The 16527-nt window shown below is 44.4% G+C and overlaps 1 protein-coding gene across 1 annotated transcript in view; it reads left to right on the plus strand.

The window, feature by feature from the left end:
• Nucleotides 1–703: 703 nt before the first annotated feature.
• The window catches only part of LOC123512746 (homeobox protein cut-like), a 414328-nt gene continuing 398504 nt past the window's right edge, over nt 704–16527 (plus strand). Inside the window, 1 exon segment of the mRNA XM_045269319.1 lies at nt 704–1535. Coding sequence (XP_045125254.1) covers nt 1392–1535 — 144 coding nt within the window. The 5' untranslated portion in view covers nt 704–1391.

A 16527-nucleotide genomic window follows, 5' to 3' on the forward strand; every position in this document is an offset into this window, starting at 1 on the left:
TTAACGACGACAGACAAACAAACATTGGCAGTCAAACAGATAAGATATGAAAGAAAACCGGAAGACAATGAAACAGGGATAAGAAATAAACATGATAATAAAAACACGAATGAAATAGAAACAAGAAACCAAAATAAACAAACCGATGAGTCCCGAAGCTAACAATAGACGAAACGATAGAAAGAAGATAAGAAAATGACACAAGAGGAAGAGATAAAGAAAAGACAGCCAGAGATAAACAGGAATGAAACGACGCAGTAACTTAAGAACACAGGAACAAGACGCGAGAAAATGAATGACACTGAATAACACGTGAATGAATAACGTCCTCTCTTGTTCTGCATAAACTCATGAATAACAAGAACACAGCGAGGAAGGAACAGATGCAGGGCAAGATAAAGGAAGGGAGGAAGAGCGGCGAGCAGAAAGCAGCGGAGAGAGCGGAGAGACGCAAGAAGTGAAGAGAAACGAACGCAGAGATAATCGACATCGGAAGAGGAGCGAAAGAAGAGCTGTGATTCTCTGGAGGAAAAGGAAGAGAGAATCATATAGTATGGAGGGAAGGAGGCGGAGGAGGCAGCCAGGACACCGGGAGAGAAGGAGGGAAGGTGGGAAGAGGGCTGGGGTGGTGAGGAGGGCAGGAGGGCAGGGAGCGGCTCGGGCAGGTCAGGGGGACATGATCGGGTGTGAGGGGCGCGGCGGGGCGTGGTGGGCGGCGCGGGGCAGGGCAGGAGCGGGTGGCGTGTCGCGGGCGTGTGTGGTGTGGGCGGTGGAGGGGACGGGTGTGAGCGGCTTCCGAGGTGGTGTTCCCGTGTGATACATGGGCGGCGATAAATGAGTGTGGCGGGAGGTGGCGTGGCCCGCCCCGTCCCCCACGCACGGACCAATGGCGGCCTGGCTGAGGCTCGCTCCGCCCCTGGTCGGAGCCACCAGGGGGCAGCAGCAGGCGACTGTGGACGGGCGGCGTTAGCGAGCGGGAACCAACAAGTCGTCCCCAGTCTGAGGGAGGCCCTCTCGCAGCGCGCACAACGCCGTGTGTCGCCGTGGTCCCCAAGGCCAGTGTGTACAGCCGCGTGCAGCGCAGTGCTGTGACGGGCGGCCCAGTGTGTGTGACGTGCTGCCCCGTGTGGTGACGCCCCGGGTGATCCTCGTTGGCACCCTCGTGACAGCATCCAGTGACACCCTGAGTGACATGCGGCAGCCCGCCCGCTAGTTAGTGCTGCCGCAGGAGCCGCCCAGCTCAGTTTTGTGACGCACCGCGGCCTGCACTGGGAAAGGTGGCTGCCTCTGAAGGAGGTTCGGGCCCCGAGGTGGGCGGTGGGTGGCCGGGTGCGGGCGGTATCGGAGGATTGGGTGGGTTCACAGTGGCTCCCCACCCTCTGTTGGGCAGCATGGCGGCGCCAGGGCCTGACGCCCAGGGCGGCGCGGGGGGCGATAACCCTGCCAAGGACATGGCCGCCCTGCAGAACTTCCAGTCCATGGATTGGCTCTTCAAGAAGGAACGCATCTTTCTGCTCGCCCAGTTCTGGCAACAGGTACGTGAGTGGCAGTGTCTCCGTGGCACCGAGCCTCCCGGGGCGGCACGTGGTGGTGGTGGCGCCGCTGCCCTCGCCGCCCGCCGCGCCCGGGACACAGGCCGCCCAGGACACGTGTGTGTGCTCGCCTTGACACTCCCTCGTTCATGAAAGAGTCGTTGCCCAGGGCGCGGCGAGGTGTCTGGGCGCGCGGTGTCTGACCGTCTGACACGATGGCACAGTGGTGGTGCAGGTGACAGGGTGACAGGTGCGGGCTGCTCACCTGGCCAGGTGTACCACGGCCTGGCGCCACGCTGGTCCTGCCGGCCGGCCCTTGCTGGGTTTCATAAGAGCCGCATCGAAATTTCCACAAGTGTCACCAAATCTGATCGGGCGAGCGACGGCCCGCCGCCTGACGGCCGCGTGCCTCCCGGCGGGCCGCGGGATGGAGGGAGGGAGGCAGAGGGAGGCGGCAGGCCAGTGCGGCAAGTTAGGAAACAGTGTATGGCAAACTTTATATCGGTGAGTCCCTCCGAGCGGTGGCCACCGGCGGAGTGTGAGGGTGACGGTGCCGGGCCTGGCGCCTCGCCGCTCGCACCGCCGAGGCCAGCGGTTGCGGAGGGACCACAGGGAGCAGAAACGACTGGGACGAAGGGAGGAAGAGAAGGAGAAGGGTGGAGATGAGTAGCGGTGTCCATCCCTTCCGTGGCGGCAGCACGCGGACCAACCCAGGCAAAGAATCGGAATTTCATCATCGGAGTTTCGCATTCCTGACGCGGCTGAGAATGCTCTCGGTACACCGAGCCGGACGACGCGAGGCTGTCAGTCATCTTGGCGTGCCGCAGCGGCCGGCCGGCGAGGCACACCGCGGGGAGACAGCCTCACAGGGACCAGGCGTGGTGTGGGGAGGAGCAGAAGTAGTACAAGGTTTGATGAACAGTCGTGGGAACAATGGTGGTGATGAGCGGGGCGGCGTGCCTGCCTGTGGTGAGGTGTGGGAGGCTGCGTGTGGCCAAGTCCCTGGCGTGAGTGTGGGCGTGTGAGTGTTGTGGCCGCGGCGACACCGAGGGGCGTCCCCGGATGGCCAAGGTGAATATCGATCGTGGGCGGCGATGTGAGGGAGGGCCAGGGAGGAGAGGAGAGGAGAGGACACAGCCAATAATAGTGATTAAGTCAATATGTTGTTACACTTCACCGCTTACTGTGCACGTCGGCGGCCGCGGATCGCGCGTCTCAAAAATCAACCCCTTCGTTCGTTTTCTGTTTCCAGCTTGTTATTAATCCCGGTGTCTGTTTGCACACTGAATGGAAATAGATTAGCGATGTAATGTATTGAGTGAGAGCCGCGGCGGGTTACTTAACACAGGAAACGTTGCCTAAAAATAGCTGCGTCTCTTTTGGCAAGACTAAAATTACACTCGACCACACTGGACCAAATTACAGCCTGATATTAAATCCCTCTTGGCAATCAATGAGGAAGAGGAGGAAGAGAGAAGGAGGAGGAGGAGGAGGAGGAGGAGGAGGGGAATAGTACTGTATGTCATCCATCGAAACCTGTATTTATCTAAAACTCTGAGGAATATCGTTGATCCATCCCCACGACGACACACGAGAGAGAGAGAGAGAGAGAGAGAGAGAGAGAGTAACAGACGGACAAGTTTTCGAAGCGGGTGAATCATCTCATTCATCCGGACTCATCTGTTGACTCGTTCACACTCACCCGTTAACATTTTGCAAACCAGTTGGCGAGCGAGTTTACCATTGTGTTATCTTGAAAGAGGAGCACCAGGAGGAGGAGGAGAAGAAGAAGAAGAAGAAGGAAGAAGAAGAAGAAGAAGAGGAGGAGGAGGAGAGGAGGAGGAGGAGGAAAGAGGAAACAGTTGACGGAAAAATTCGGCTTATCGAGGAGTGAGCGGAAGTAGAAGTGGTTTTATGCAAGTTCAAATTTTGTGGGTTCATTTTAGGCCAAGTCTTGGTGGTGGTGGTGGTGGTGGTGGTGATCCGTGGTGATACTGGTGATTGCCATGGTGTGTGATGTTTCCTTGTTCGTCTGTTTGTTTATTGGCGAACGGTTTACTTGTGTGGTTCATGTAATGCCAAGTTTGATAAGTCTGTCCCCTCGGGCTCCCCTCCGTGTGTGTGTGTGTGTGTGTGTATGTGTAGTGATTAAAGATTCGAAGGCCCCTCAGCGGTTCGAATCCAATAATTGTATTTCATCAAGCGGTTCGTTCATTGATCACTTCGCATCCCGATGTTACAAGTTCGTTCACGCGGCGCGGCTCAGTTCGGTTCGCTTAGCTTGTCCCGGGCTGCCGCACATAATTGGTTCGCTCTCGTTCGACTCGTTAACGAATGAAGCAATACGTGGTTCTTATTGGTGGCAGAGGAGCGAGGGGTCTATTGTGGGAAACTGTGTGTGTATGTGTGTGTGGGGATAGGTAGCGAGTCAGTGTTGTAGAGAGAGGGAGAGAGAGATCTGATCGGCACTCATTACCCAATCAGCAAAGCCATTCACAAGCCGCACTCAGTAATCAGCCAATCAAACGCGAGTGATTATATCCACTACAAAAATACACGCAAGGAAACACGAGGAGGAGAGGAAACCTAACCTAACCTAACCTAACATTTTATTTCACCAGTGCTAGAAATCTGACGAAAAAAAAAAAAATCCTGGTTTCTTGTTTTATCTATGCTGTATCGTGTATCTGAACAGCGTATCGTAGCGTATCAGTGTGTGAGGGTTACTTGTGTTAGTGGCATTAGTATCAAGACTAGCAGTGTGTATAGAATCCTCTTATCCAAACACTCACCGCTTACCGCCAGAAAACATAAGGAATAGTGGCTACGGTTTATTCTGTGCAATATCGAACATTTTATCGCATCTTGAAGTTAGTGACAGAACTAAAGACGAGAATTTTATGTATCTTCACATTTCTTATAACGTTAAAGAAATCAGTGTTACCGCCACAAACCATAAATAGACAAACTAGAAAGTCCTGTAGCGCTAAGTGGACCCAAAGAACTGAATTGTATCGGATAGAGACGAAAAGAAAGGATAAGTTTGTTATGTATAGGTAAATCCGAACATGTTATAGCGGTTTGGGTAAATGTAAGGAAGCCAAACTTACTAATAGCAGTGAATGAAATAAACTTGCTTGTCCTTGTAAATCTTTCGTCACACAGCGGTCAGTGAAAGTTGAAGAAGAAAAGTGTGAAATTTATGAAAGTCTAAGCAGAATATTAACTACTGAGCTAAAAATTTGTGTTATTTATTGGTATGTGTGTTAAAAATTTCCCTTCGCTAAGTTATATGTTAGAGAGAGAGAGAGAGTCACTAGTCTGAAAGTGAAAAGATTAAGATAACTTGTTCTTATGTAAACTTGAACTTGTAGCGGTCACTAAATCAAGAGTGTGAAGATTAGCAAAAAAAAAAAAAAAGGAAAAAAAAAAAAAAGAAAAATGAAGATAGAGGAAAGCTACGTTACAGGTTTTTATGTAAACTTGAACTTTCTCTAGCGGGGAGCAAGTAAATAAAGAGATAAAAATTAATGAAAGGAGAAAGAAAGATACACAACTCTCTTTACACTCCAACACAAGAACACGAGAGGAAATGCAAGTAACTAGAGATTATACACAAGAGGCATCAAATCAATACAAAAACTCCAATACTAACTAATCCTAGTCCACTCTTATCTAATCCTTAACCCCTTCACTACCATGACGCGTTTCCATATTCATTCTGCTTAGTATTTCGTGATTTTATACAACTTCAGAAACTCACGTGAGGGATTAGAATAGTGAAGACTCTGGCCATCAATCTTCTGACCTCCACAGACCTTAATAACGTAAATAAAGTCGAGTCGTGCACAAATCTCAAGGTAAAAAATGTGTCCCAGTACTGAAGAGGTTAACTATTACTTTGAAGACCGAACGTGATAAATACAGACAAGAAATAGTTACGGAGCTCCATGCTTTTGATAACCTATTGAAGCTGCAACAATAACAAGAGACGCAACAACAACAACAACAACAAAAAAAGCGGGTTGGCGTGGCGTGGCGTGGGGAAAGTGACAACGCCTGCAATAACATGTAACCCAAAACAAGTGTAACATTGAGGCTTGTATCGCTTTCAACGCTAGCCAAGACTTGAAGGGGAAATTGTGTGTGTGTGTGTGTGTGTGTGTGTGTGTGTGTGTGTGTGTGTGTGTGTGTGTGTTGGAACAAAGGCCGACCGGACAAACAAAACGCGACGGTGACTGTCTACGGTGAGGGAAAAGTCTCTCTCTCTCTCTCTCTCTCTCTCTCTCTCTCTCTCTCTCTCTCTCTCTCTCTCTCTCTCTCTCTCTCTCTCTCTCTCTCTCTCTCTCTCTCTCTCTCTCTCTCTCTCTCTCTCTCTCTCTCTCTCTCTCTCTCTCTCTCTCTCTCTCTCTCTCCCCGGAACGATTACTGGTGATAGATTTTAACTTTTATATTGGAAATCCGATCCAGTGCAAGAGAGAGAGAGAGAGAGAGAGAGGGAGGGTTCAAAATAGGATAAAGAGTTGAAGTTCACCATCTAAATTAAAATCCCGAGTGACCATAACACCTGCCTTGCTGATCATGGTGGTTAGGAGACATTCTACCTACCAATCAGGGAAGGTATACCGATCCTTCCCTTCCTCCTCTTCCCCCTCTCTCCCCCTCTCATCCTCCTCTCCCTCAGACCCTCCCTTCCTTCCTCTCTCCCTCTCGACGCCTCACACGGGGTTTGCAAAATTATGACACCCCAAAATTGTAGCTTCACTTGCTCGAATTGTGTGTATTTTTTTGTCTCCTTCGGTTTTGCGTTCCTATGGTTAACTTTTTTTATATGTACGGTGAGAATGGGTGTCTCTGGTGTCCCTCTCCCCACAGTGACGCAGGGAAGGGTGCAGGAGCCGGTGGAAAGAAAGGGAGGTCTGTGTGTGTGTGTGTGTGTGTGTGTGTGTGTGTGTGTGTGTGTGTGTGTGTGTGTGTGTGTGTGTGTGTGTGTGTGTGTGTGTAGACCACTAAGTGAAGAGTTGGAGGGTGAAGTGTGGCAAGTTTTGAGGAAGGTGTGTGTGTCGGTGAATCTTGCGGTTTGGATGATGGATAAGGGGTGTGTGTGTGTGTGTGTGTGTGTGTGTGTGTGTGTGTGTGTGGTCAGGCTTATATTTCAATTCTGCCATGTGTGTATGTGAGAGCTGCACTATTATTATTATTATTATTATTATTATTATTATTGTTGTTGTTGTAATGGTGGTGGTAGTTTATCACATTTTATTATCGTTCTTGTGGTCGTGTGTCAAAAGGGTCGTTTTTGTCGTGTTGCTGAAGTCGTGTGTTTTTGTGCATGAATCCAGAAGCTTCTCTTGTGGCGTTGTTGTTGTTGTTATTATTATTATTTATTTTTATTATTATTCTCTGTATTTTTCTTCTGCTTGTGAGTGTTATATTAAATTTCTTTGTGATTTTCTTGTGTCCTTTGTGTGTGTGTGTGTGTGTGTTTGTTGGTCTGCGTAAACAAAGCGTATGTATATGTATGTGCGTGTGTATGTGTATGCGTACTATGTATATGCTTACCTATGTACAAGTTATGATTTTTTTATGTATCCGTGAAGTCAAATTTCTATTAAAATAATTTCCTTAGTTGTATTATTACCAACAAAAATCGAAGGACACGAAAAGAAATCGTATTCCAAACAAACACAAACAAACACACCTTCAACATTTTACGAAAGAAAGTCAAGGAAAACAAACAGATAAAGCAGAGAAATAGAAACAAACTCGATACTTTACCTTGCTCGGTCAGTTATCAAGTATTGTTTCATCCTCCGTGTTTTATCATCTCCCTTGTTTACACTTTCCTTGGAGTCTTTTGTGTCGTTCTTGTTTCCTCGTTTTTTTTTCCATCTTGTTCATTCTTCACTGTGTGCTTAGGGAGAGCAGGGCAGCGCTTCACGATACGCTGGCTTCCCTTCACTGCGCTCTACTGTGTGTGTGTGTGTGTGTGTGTGTGTGTTTAATTAGGTTAGTAACGAAACCTCCTTTACAACCCCTTCGCCGCTTCTCTTCCGATCAATTTCCGCTCTTATTTCAATCGACATAAGTAAAAACCCGTGCAAGAATTCGGATACGAGTTCGGGAAAGCGACGCCCATTCGGACCCGACACCGGACTAAACGGAGGATTAAAACATACACAACCGATAGTCATTAGAGATAGAATACACATGTTGAAGATGATTTTTACGTAGAAAATAAAACACGGAGGAGGGTTGGCGGGCGGGAAAGGGAGAGGGAGAGGGAGAGGAGAGGAAGAGAGAGAGAGAGAGGGAGGGAGAGTAGATATTATATTGCTGCCAAAGAGAAATATTTAGGGTAGCAATAACTGCGGATGTTACGTGGCTTTCCATAATGTAACGTCGTGTTTGGTGGTGTGAGTTACAAGGGGGAGAGTGAGCACAGGAAGAGGTGACAGTTCGTTCAAAGATAATCAATTTTATCGATCACCTTGCCCACCTACCGTCCCTCCTCTCTCCCTCCTTTCCCTTCCCTCTCTCTCTCTCTTAGTGGATAAAATAAAACTATCCCAGCTTTACTTTTCTATTTGCATGTGTGTAGTTTTCTGCAATATAATTTGTATGCATATCAAAAATAATTAGGGCGTGTCAGATTTAATGAAAATGTAATTGAATAAAAGTAATGCACTCCAAACTTACGCTATATGTTCATAGTCGAAGAGTATTGTTATTATTACTCTTATTTATCGCTCCTCTCCTCTTCCCTCCCTTTCATCAGTTACCGTGCGCATTCCGGGAGGTGAAATGCACACTGATCGGTAACCTCATAGACACTAAAATATATAAACAGAGATAGCGATGGGGGTCGTGAGTAGATGGTGATGTTGATGTTGGTGTCACGTTAATAAATAAACCAATAATCTAAGGAACTGAAGAAAATTTACCGCGTCTTTAAACTTTTTGTAAAGTAAATGAGAAATTAAAAAGTAGCGACGGTGTATGCGATGCGTGGACAGTGGTGGTGGTGGTGGTGGTGTCAATAGTTCTACTGCGGGGAAACACTAAACTCATCACCACTATCACGATTATCGACCATATGTGGTGGTGGTGTGGTGGTGGTGGTGGTGGTGGTCGGGAGAGGAAGCGAGAGTGAGGTAACACCGTTTTTTTTCTTCTTGTTGCTCTTGTCTCGGTGTTGGAAGGAGAGAGAGAGAGAGAGAGAGAGAGAGAGAGAGAGAGAGAGAGAACGTGGAGTGAAATAAGGAAGAATAAAAAAAATTTGTTTTGGTCATATTGCAAGGTCTCTCTCTCTCTCTCTCTCTCTCTCTCTCTCTCTCACAATAAGCTGTCGTCAGCCTCGCATCCTTTCAATAAATCCATCACTTGGATAGCCACAGCGGAGCAAAATAACGTAATAATTCTACTGTCTCTCTCTCTCTCTCTCTCTCTCTCTCTCTGGTTTTCTATATAAAAATATCAAAATTAATGTGAGACAGTGAAAGAGAGAGAGAGAGAGGTGTAGCGCTACTGTCGAGCGTTATATCAGTTACAGCATCCTGCAGATACGGTTATCCTGCCCTAAACCTGTGTTCGTGAGTACACACACACACACACACACACACACACACACACACACACACACACACACACACACACACACACACACACACACACACACACGTTTGTTATAATTTCTCTCTCTCTCTCTCTCTCTCTCTCTCTCTCTCTCTCTCTCTCTCTCTCTCTCTCTCTCTCTCTCTCTCTCTCTCACGATAAGAGATAGCGGTCACTGCCAATAGACAATACAAGGCAAATAATCACGAGTATTGATCAGAAAATTAAACCCAAAGAATTCACGTGTCAGGTGTCCAAAGGTGCGAATTGACAGGTGTATTGTGGTGCCCGTGTGTGTGTGTGTGTGTGTGTGTGTGTGTGTGTGTGTGTGTGTGTGAGAGATGCTTTCTGTGGTTAAACCTCTTTTGTGGTTACCTCACCCACATCCTTCCCTCCTCTACTATTTCCCTGCTTGTGCACACACAGACACACACACACACACACACACACACACACACACACACACACACACACACACACACACACAAAATAAACGCGAGTAAAATGTTACGACTCTCTCTCTCTCTCTCTCTCTCTCTCTCTCTCTCTCTCTCTCTCTCTCTCTCTCTCTCTCTCTCTCTCTCTCTCTCTCTCATCCCATAATGTAGTACAATCGCGCGTAATATTATGAAACAGCGCTCATTGAGAACAGATTAATGCTAATTGTTTCGTTAACTATTGTTCGATGCTGTTGAAATTTGGCCAAATATAAATCAAAATAGAACGATGAAAAAAGAAACCTATATATGCCCTTTCCTTAGTGGTAGTTTGATTTTCTTAATTTATCGCTCGCTTAGGTGTCTTTTTACCTTTTTTTTCTCTCTCGCCGGTCGAAATAAAAAGAAATGCAAGCGTTCATCAGATAATTAGCGTTCGTGATTGTTAATGAGAATGAATGATCGAGTTTAATGAAAGAATAGCGGATTAGAAATATTACTGATGACTTATTAGCTGAAAAAAGGGAAGGAATAGAATAAACACAATCTTTTTCGCCTTTTTTCATATTTTTTTCTCTCCATCCTCGAGAAATATTCCTAAAAAAAACGTTTACAGCATTATATATACCACAGATACTGACAAAACAACTCTCTCTCTCTCTCTCTCTCTCTCTCTCTCTCTCTCTCTCTCTCTCTCTCTCTCTCTCTCTCCTCTCTCTCTCTCTCTCTCTCTCTCTCTCTCTCTCTCTCTCTCTCTCTCTCTCTCTCTCTCTCTCTCTCTCTCTCTCTCTCTCTCTCTCTCACGCGACTGGCCTTAAAATGTGAACACAGTAGGGGTTGCAGAGAGAGAGAGAGAGAGAGAGAGAGAGAGAGAGAGATCCGGTGAGGGGAAAGAAGGGTGAGGGGAGAACAGGGTGGAGTACAAGTGAGAGAACGAGGGTAGGAAAGAGAAAGAGGAGGAGGACGAAGAAGAAGAAGAGGAGGTGGAGGAAGAGGAGAAATGAGTGAGAGGAATGTATAGGGAGAAGATGAAAAATATATGGAAGAAGGGGAAGGAGAAAGAGAGAAGAGAGATAAACAGAAGAATATAGAGAGAAGGGAAAAAATATATATAAACAAAAAAATATGAGTGAATACAAAAGAGAAAAAGAAAAAAAGTGGATAAACGAGGAAATATAAACGCAAAACACCACAACACCACCACAATTGAAGAAAAAAACACCACTAATCGAGTTAACACCACAACACAAGAGGACACAAAACTAAGACAAAATAAAAAAAAAAAAAGTCACCACAATACCAAACCAGTAATAAATTAAATAAAAACACCAGAAGACACCACCGGCAACATCAGCAACACCAGAGGAAGCACGTGCACCACTTGAGAAAGGCCGGAAAAAGACCATTTGAAGGACAACACCAACACCAGCAACACCAGTAGAAGCACAGGAAACAGATACACCACTGAAGGAAGGTAGAAAAAACAAGAGTTAAAACCACAACACCACATGGAGAGAAGGACATAGTATGAACAGAAGGAAATACCAGTAGAAGCAACACCAACAACACCAGTAGAAGCACAGGAAACATACACCACTAAAGAAAGGCAGGCAAAAAAAAACAAACTTAGAACCGCAACACCACATGGAAGGAGGGATACAGTAGACACCAGTAGAAACACCACCACAAGAAACACACACAACACTGAAGGAAGGCAGGAAAAAAAGTACAATTGAAAAAGAGCCACAACACAAGAATAAAAGCAATAGAAACAACAACACCACCAACACCACAATTATGCTCACCAATACACACGAATCGCTGAGGGAAGACGGTAAGAAAGGCTCAGGGCAGCCACACTATTTTTCGGGCAAGCTAGACGCGCAGTGCCTTGGTAGTGTTGTAGTGTTGTCATCTCTCATCAGCGTTAGAGTGGCCTTGAGTTCTGGGTTCTGTCTGCCGCCCCGCTCTATTTATACTCGTGCGTTACTGAGCTTTGTTCCTTCACGTACTGGGGTACTGTCCTTTATTTTTGTACGTCTGCGTGTTTCTCCAGTGACACACACACTTATACATACACACACACACACACATATACTCATTTGTACTCTCTCACGGGGTAGCGGGCGCACTTACACAAACGCGCATTCACACGGGGACGCGGGAACACACACACACACACACACACACACTCAACATATGCGCTAACCTCTCCTCTTTTCCTCCTCCTTTTTCTTCTTCTTACACACACACACACACACACACACACACACACACACACACACACACACACACACACACACACAAACACATGCGCTGTCCTCTCCTCTTTTCCTCCTCCTCCTCCTCCTCTTCTTACAGGTATGAAAATAAAAAGGAATACTAAACGGAGGTATAGTAGTAGTAGTAGTAGTAGTTGTTGTTGTAGTGGTAGTAGTAGTAGTAGTAGTTGTGGTAGTAGGAAAAAGAAATGCGTAACAGGAGTAAAATAAAGAAACGGTAAAACTAATTATTTTTTTTCCAGGCGTAATGATATCAAAAGATGGAAAAATGTAAAGGAAAAAAGAAAGGTAACAGACACGCGTACGAAGAAGGTAAAGATGTAAAAAAAAAAAAAATCGCACACGGTAAGAAAAAGAAAAGGAAAAGTCAGTGTTCGGTTGGCCTTTCCTCATTTTCTTTTCCTCATCTTTTCCTTCATCTTTTCCTCATCTTTTTCCTCACCATCATCTTAAATCACCTTTATCTCATCTCAATCTTTTTCATCTTTTCCTCATCTTTTCTTTATCCTCATCATCATCTTCATCATCTTTTCCTTCATCATATCCTTCATCATTCCCTCATCATCTCATATTTTCCTCCTCCTCCTCATCATCATCATCATCTTTTCCTCCTCATCTTCACCTTTCCCTCATCTCACCTTTACCTATATTTTCCTTGTCAATACTCCAGCATCCTTTCTTCCTTTTCCTCGTGTCTTCCCTTCAAGTTTCCCTCGTGGCTGGCGTTTGTGTGTGTTTTCCTCGCCTCTCCTCGGGTGGGGAGCGCTGAGGTTCGCGTCCAATTGGAATCAATATGCGAGTGCCAGTCTTGTGGAAGGGAGACCCAATGAGTGCCACACGTGACATTTGAAGAACCAATCATCTAAAAGTGCCAGTCAGCGGCTTCAAGATCGGCGCACACACACACACACACACGTACACGCACACGCACACACACACACGAGAATAAAATCTTTGTGGGTTCATTTTTCTTTTCTTTTTCTTTTTTTTTCCACCGTCCGTCTCATTTCGTTTTGTTAATTAATTTCATGGGAAGTGGAATGATAAATATAGAACCGTCGATATATGTGATGAGTCTGCGAGAGAGAGAGAGGGGAGCGGGGAACAAGAAAATGCACAAAAACAAAAAAAAATAAATAACGACTAACAAATATAAGAAAATCATGATCAGAGAGAGAGAGAGGAACAAGAAAATACACACAAAGTAAATGACAAGAAAAAAAAAAAACATTCGTCAGAGAGAGAGAGAGAGAGAGAGAGAGAGAGAGAGAGAGGGTTAGAGATTGGGGATTGTCTAACGATTAAAGAAACACATCAATATTCCAATCACGGGTTACATTCTGGCGTATTAATCAAGGAAATGGAAGCGAAGACATCACGGCAAGAACCTTTCCGACAATACAATAGAAGGGCGATTGTCACTCTCTCTCTCTCTCTCTCTCTCTCTCTCTCTCTCTCTCTCTCTCTCTCTCTCTCTCTCTCTCTCTCTCTCTCCCGTTTTAATTTTTTTCCTCCTCTTCGTCTTTTCTTGTTTCTCTTTCTTTCGTCCTATTTTCTTTCACTTCCTCTTCTTTTCCTTTCCTCTCTCCCTCCTTCCTTCTCGTAATATTCTCTCTCTCTCTCTCTCTCTCTCTCTCTCTCTCTCTCTCTCTCTCTCTCTCTCTCTCTCTCTCTCTCTCTCTCTCTCTCTCTCTCTCTCTCTAGTTTATTAAAAGCATGTCAGGTTTTTCTTCATAATAAAAATAAAACAACTAGTAAAAAAATATAAATACAAAAAAAACTCCAATGGGAAAAAGATGAACGACAAGAAGAAGAGGAAGAGGAAGAGGAAGATAAAGGGAGTAAGAGAAGGGAGAAGAGGATAAAGAAAAGGCTTAACTACGCCAGAAAATTGCATCATTGAGATTGTGAGTGATTGGGAGTGATTGGGTCTTCCACACAATATTTAGCTTCGATCACGTAACACACACACACACACACACACACACACACGGAAGATTTGTTTTTATTTCAAATTTGTCTTTAATACTACAAAAATAAGCATATGGCAGGATTAACTTCGTGAAATCCCCAGTAACTTCCTCCTTCAGCGCTTAATACTCGCTAAATCTTCATTAAAATCACGAATATCATCTCGGAAATGCTTGTAACTTCACCACCAATGCTTAGAACTTCCAAATCCATCGCCAACTTCAGGTAAAACATCGCGGGAACTTTGATAACGTCCTCTACCAACATTAAACATTCACCAAACAGTCAATAAAGACATCCAAACATCGCTGCACACATAAAAATTTTGATAACTTCTTTTAGTAACATCAAACATCATTAAACACTCGCCAAACATCACCACACCCCACAAAAAGCATTGATAACTTCTCTACCATCACCAAGCCACCACACCCCAGGAGAAGCATTGATAACTTCCTCTGCCATCACCAAACTTCACCAAACATCACCACACTCAAAAAACTTTCATAACTACTTCTAACATCACCAAACATCACCACACCCTAGAAAAAAAACATTGATAACTTCCTCCACCACCACCAAACTTCACCAAACACCACCACACATCACACATCCACAAAAAAAACAAAACAAAATCTCAAACCGCCAGTCACCCAAGAAACTAACAGGAAAATGACTTTAAAACACCAAAAACACTTAAAACATGCAAAGTCCACCTCCAGCACAAGGTATTGAGGGACACAAGGGCTTAAGGTCTCAGTAAAATGAAGGTTTAGTCCATTTCCCACATAATTAACGCTCACAAACGCCCATCTATGTGTTCCCTTCATCTCGTATCGATTTCCATTATTGATTGTAATCCTTTGACCTGATGAAACTAGGGTGTGGTTTCTCTACAGCGGAGAGAGAGAGGAGAGAGAGGAGGAATGAAGGGAGAGAGGGTAGAGAAGCAGAACATATTATTTTACCTTTTAGTCTCTCTCTCTCTCTCTCTCTCTCTCTCTCTCTCTCTCTCTCTCTCTCTCTCTCTCTCTCTCTCTCTCTCTCTCTCTCTCTCTCTCGAAAAGTGATAGAGTTGTGGGCGTGTCTTGCCAGCAGGATCATAAAGCGGGTCGGGTTGGGTGTTTGATCTCTCTTCTTTTGTTTTGTTATGCTTCCCGGATTCCCTGAACGGCCGCGAAGGGAGTTGGATCGCTTTTAAAAGGATCGAAGAGTGTGTTTGGTGTTCCCATAGAGGGTTGTATGGAAGGACTTTTCCCAGACCTATGATGCGTTTATTTACTCACCATAGATGCGAAGAGAGCCTGAGTTTGTTTACAATTATTCACTAGGAGGAGGAGGAGGAGGAGGAGGGTGAAGAATAATGAGTGAAGTGAATCAATATGGTAAGATGTTGATTTCTTTTCGTTTTTTTCATTAAGTTTATTGTTTTGATTCATGTTTTTGTAGTTTTTTTCGTTCATGATTTTTTTATTTTTCATATTTGTTCAGAAGTTTAACAGATGTTGCAAAAAAAAAAAAAAAGCTAATTGTTTTCAGATATACATAAATTCCTTTCACTTTTTTTTTTTTTTTTTTTATTATTCCACCGCATCTTGGACCCAGAAAAAAAAATAACAAAAAAAAACAACAAAACCACACAAACCTAACATACACACACAGAAACGCTCCTTTTTCCCTCCATTTTACCCCAAAAAATAAAAAAAGAAGGAAAAAATAAACTTACCATCCACCATCACAAATTTTACTCCAGCAAATAATAAAAAAAGTGAAAAAAAAAGAAAATCTGGCAGCATTTCAACATTAGTTTGTTCAGTAATGGCCAATGGGGTGCAGGGGCTAATTTTGTCATAAACCCCCTTTGTTTCTCTGCCCCTTAATTCTGAATCCCCAGGGGGCAAGGGGACGCCGGAGGGAAGAGAGAAAGGGAGGGAAGTGAGGGAGGGTAAGTGATAGGGGGGGGAGGATGTAAGTAGGTAATGGGAGGGAGTGATGGAGGGAATCCAGAGGGGGAGGAAAGGGAAAAGGAAGGAGGGGAGAAAGAGAGAGAAAGGGAGGAAGTGAATAAAAGCGTTGAGGGAGAGACAGAGAAGAGGAAGGAGGGATAAGGAGGGAGGGAAAGGAGAAGAAGGGCGTGGGAAGTGATACAGATGAAGATAGATGAAAGAATAAGAAAGAGGAATAGAAGAAAAACAAAAGGAAAGTAGAAAGAAAGAAGAGAAAGACAAAAGGAAGGAAAACAAATGCGTAAGAGAAAAATATAACAAGAAATGAGGAAGGAAAAGGGAAAATAAATGAAAAGATGTGAAAAATTGAAAGTAAGGAAACAGAAGGAAAGGAAAAAAAGAGAAATAAAAGAAAAATGGAAAGGAAAGAGGAGAGAGAAGGAGAGAAGAGGAAAAGAAGGCAAAAGAGGAGAAAATTAACAAAAAAGAAAAAGAAAATAGAGTTAAAAGGAAGAAGGAAGAAAAGAAGGTAAAGAAAAAGAAGAAAAGAAAAATAAAAGAGAAACGGGAAGGTAGCAAAAATATAAAAGAAAGAAAAAGAGAAAAGAAAAATGCAAACGAAAAGATTAGATAGCAAAAAGATAAAGAAAGATAATTAAGAAGAAGAAAAATAAAAAGTAGAAGAAGAAGAAAAGAAGAAAAAAAAAAACGGATGGAAGGAAAAAAAGTGAAAAGAAAACATAAA

Source organism: Portunus trituberculatus, chromosome 4 (assembly GCF_017591435.1).
Source record: "Portunus trituberculatus isolate SZX2019 chromosome 4, ASM1759143v1, whole genome shotgun sequence".
In the NCBI taxonomy this organism is placed as follows: Eukaryota; Metazoa; Arthropoda; class Malacostraca; order Decapoda; family Portunidae; genus Portunus; species Portunus trituberculatus.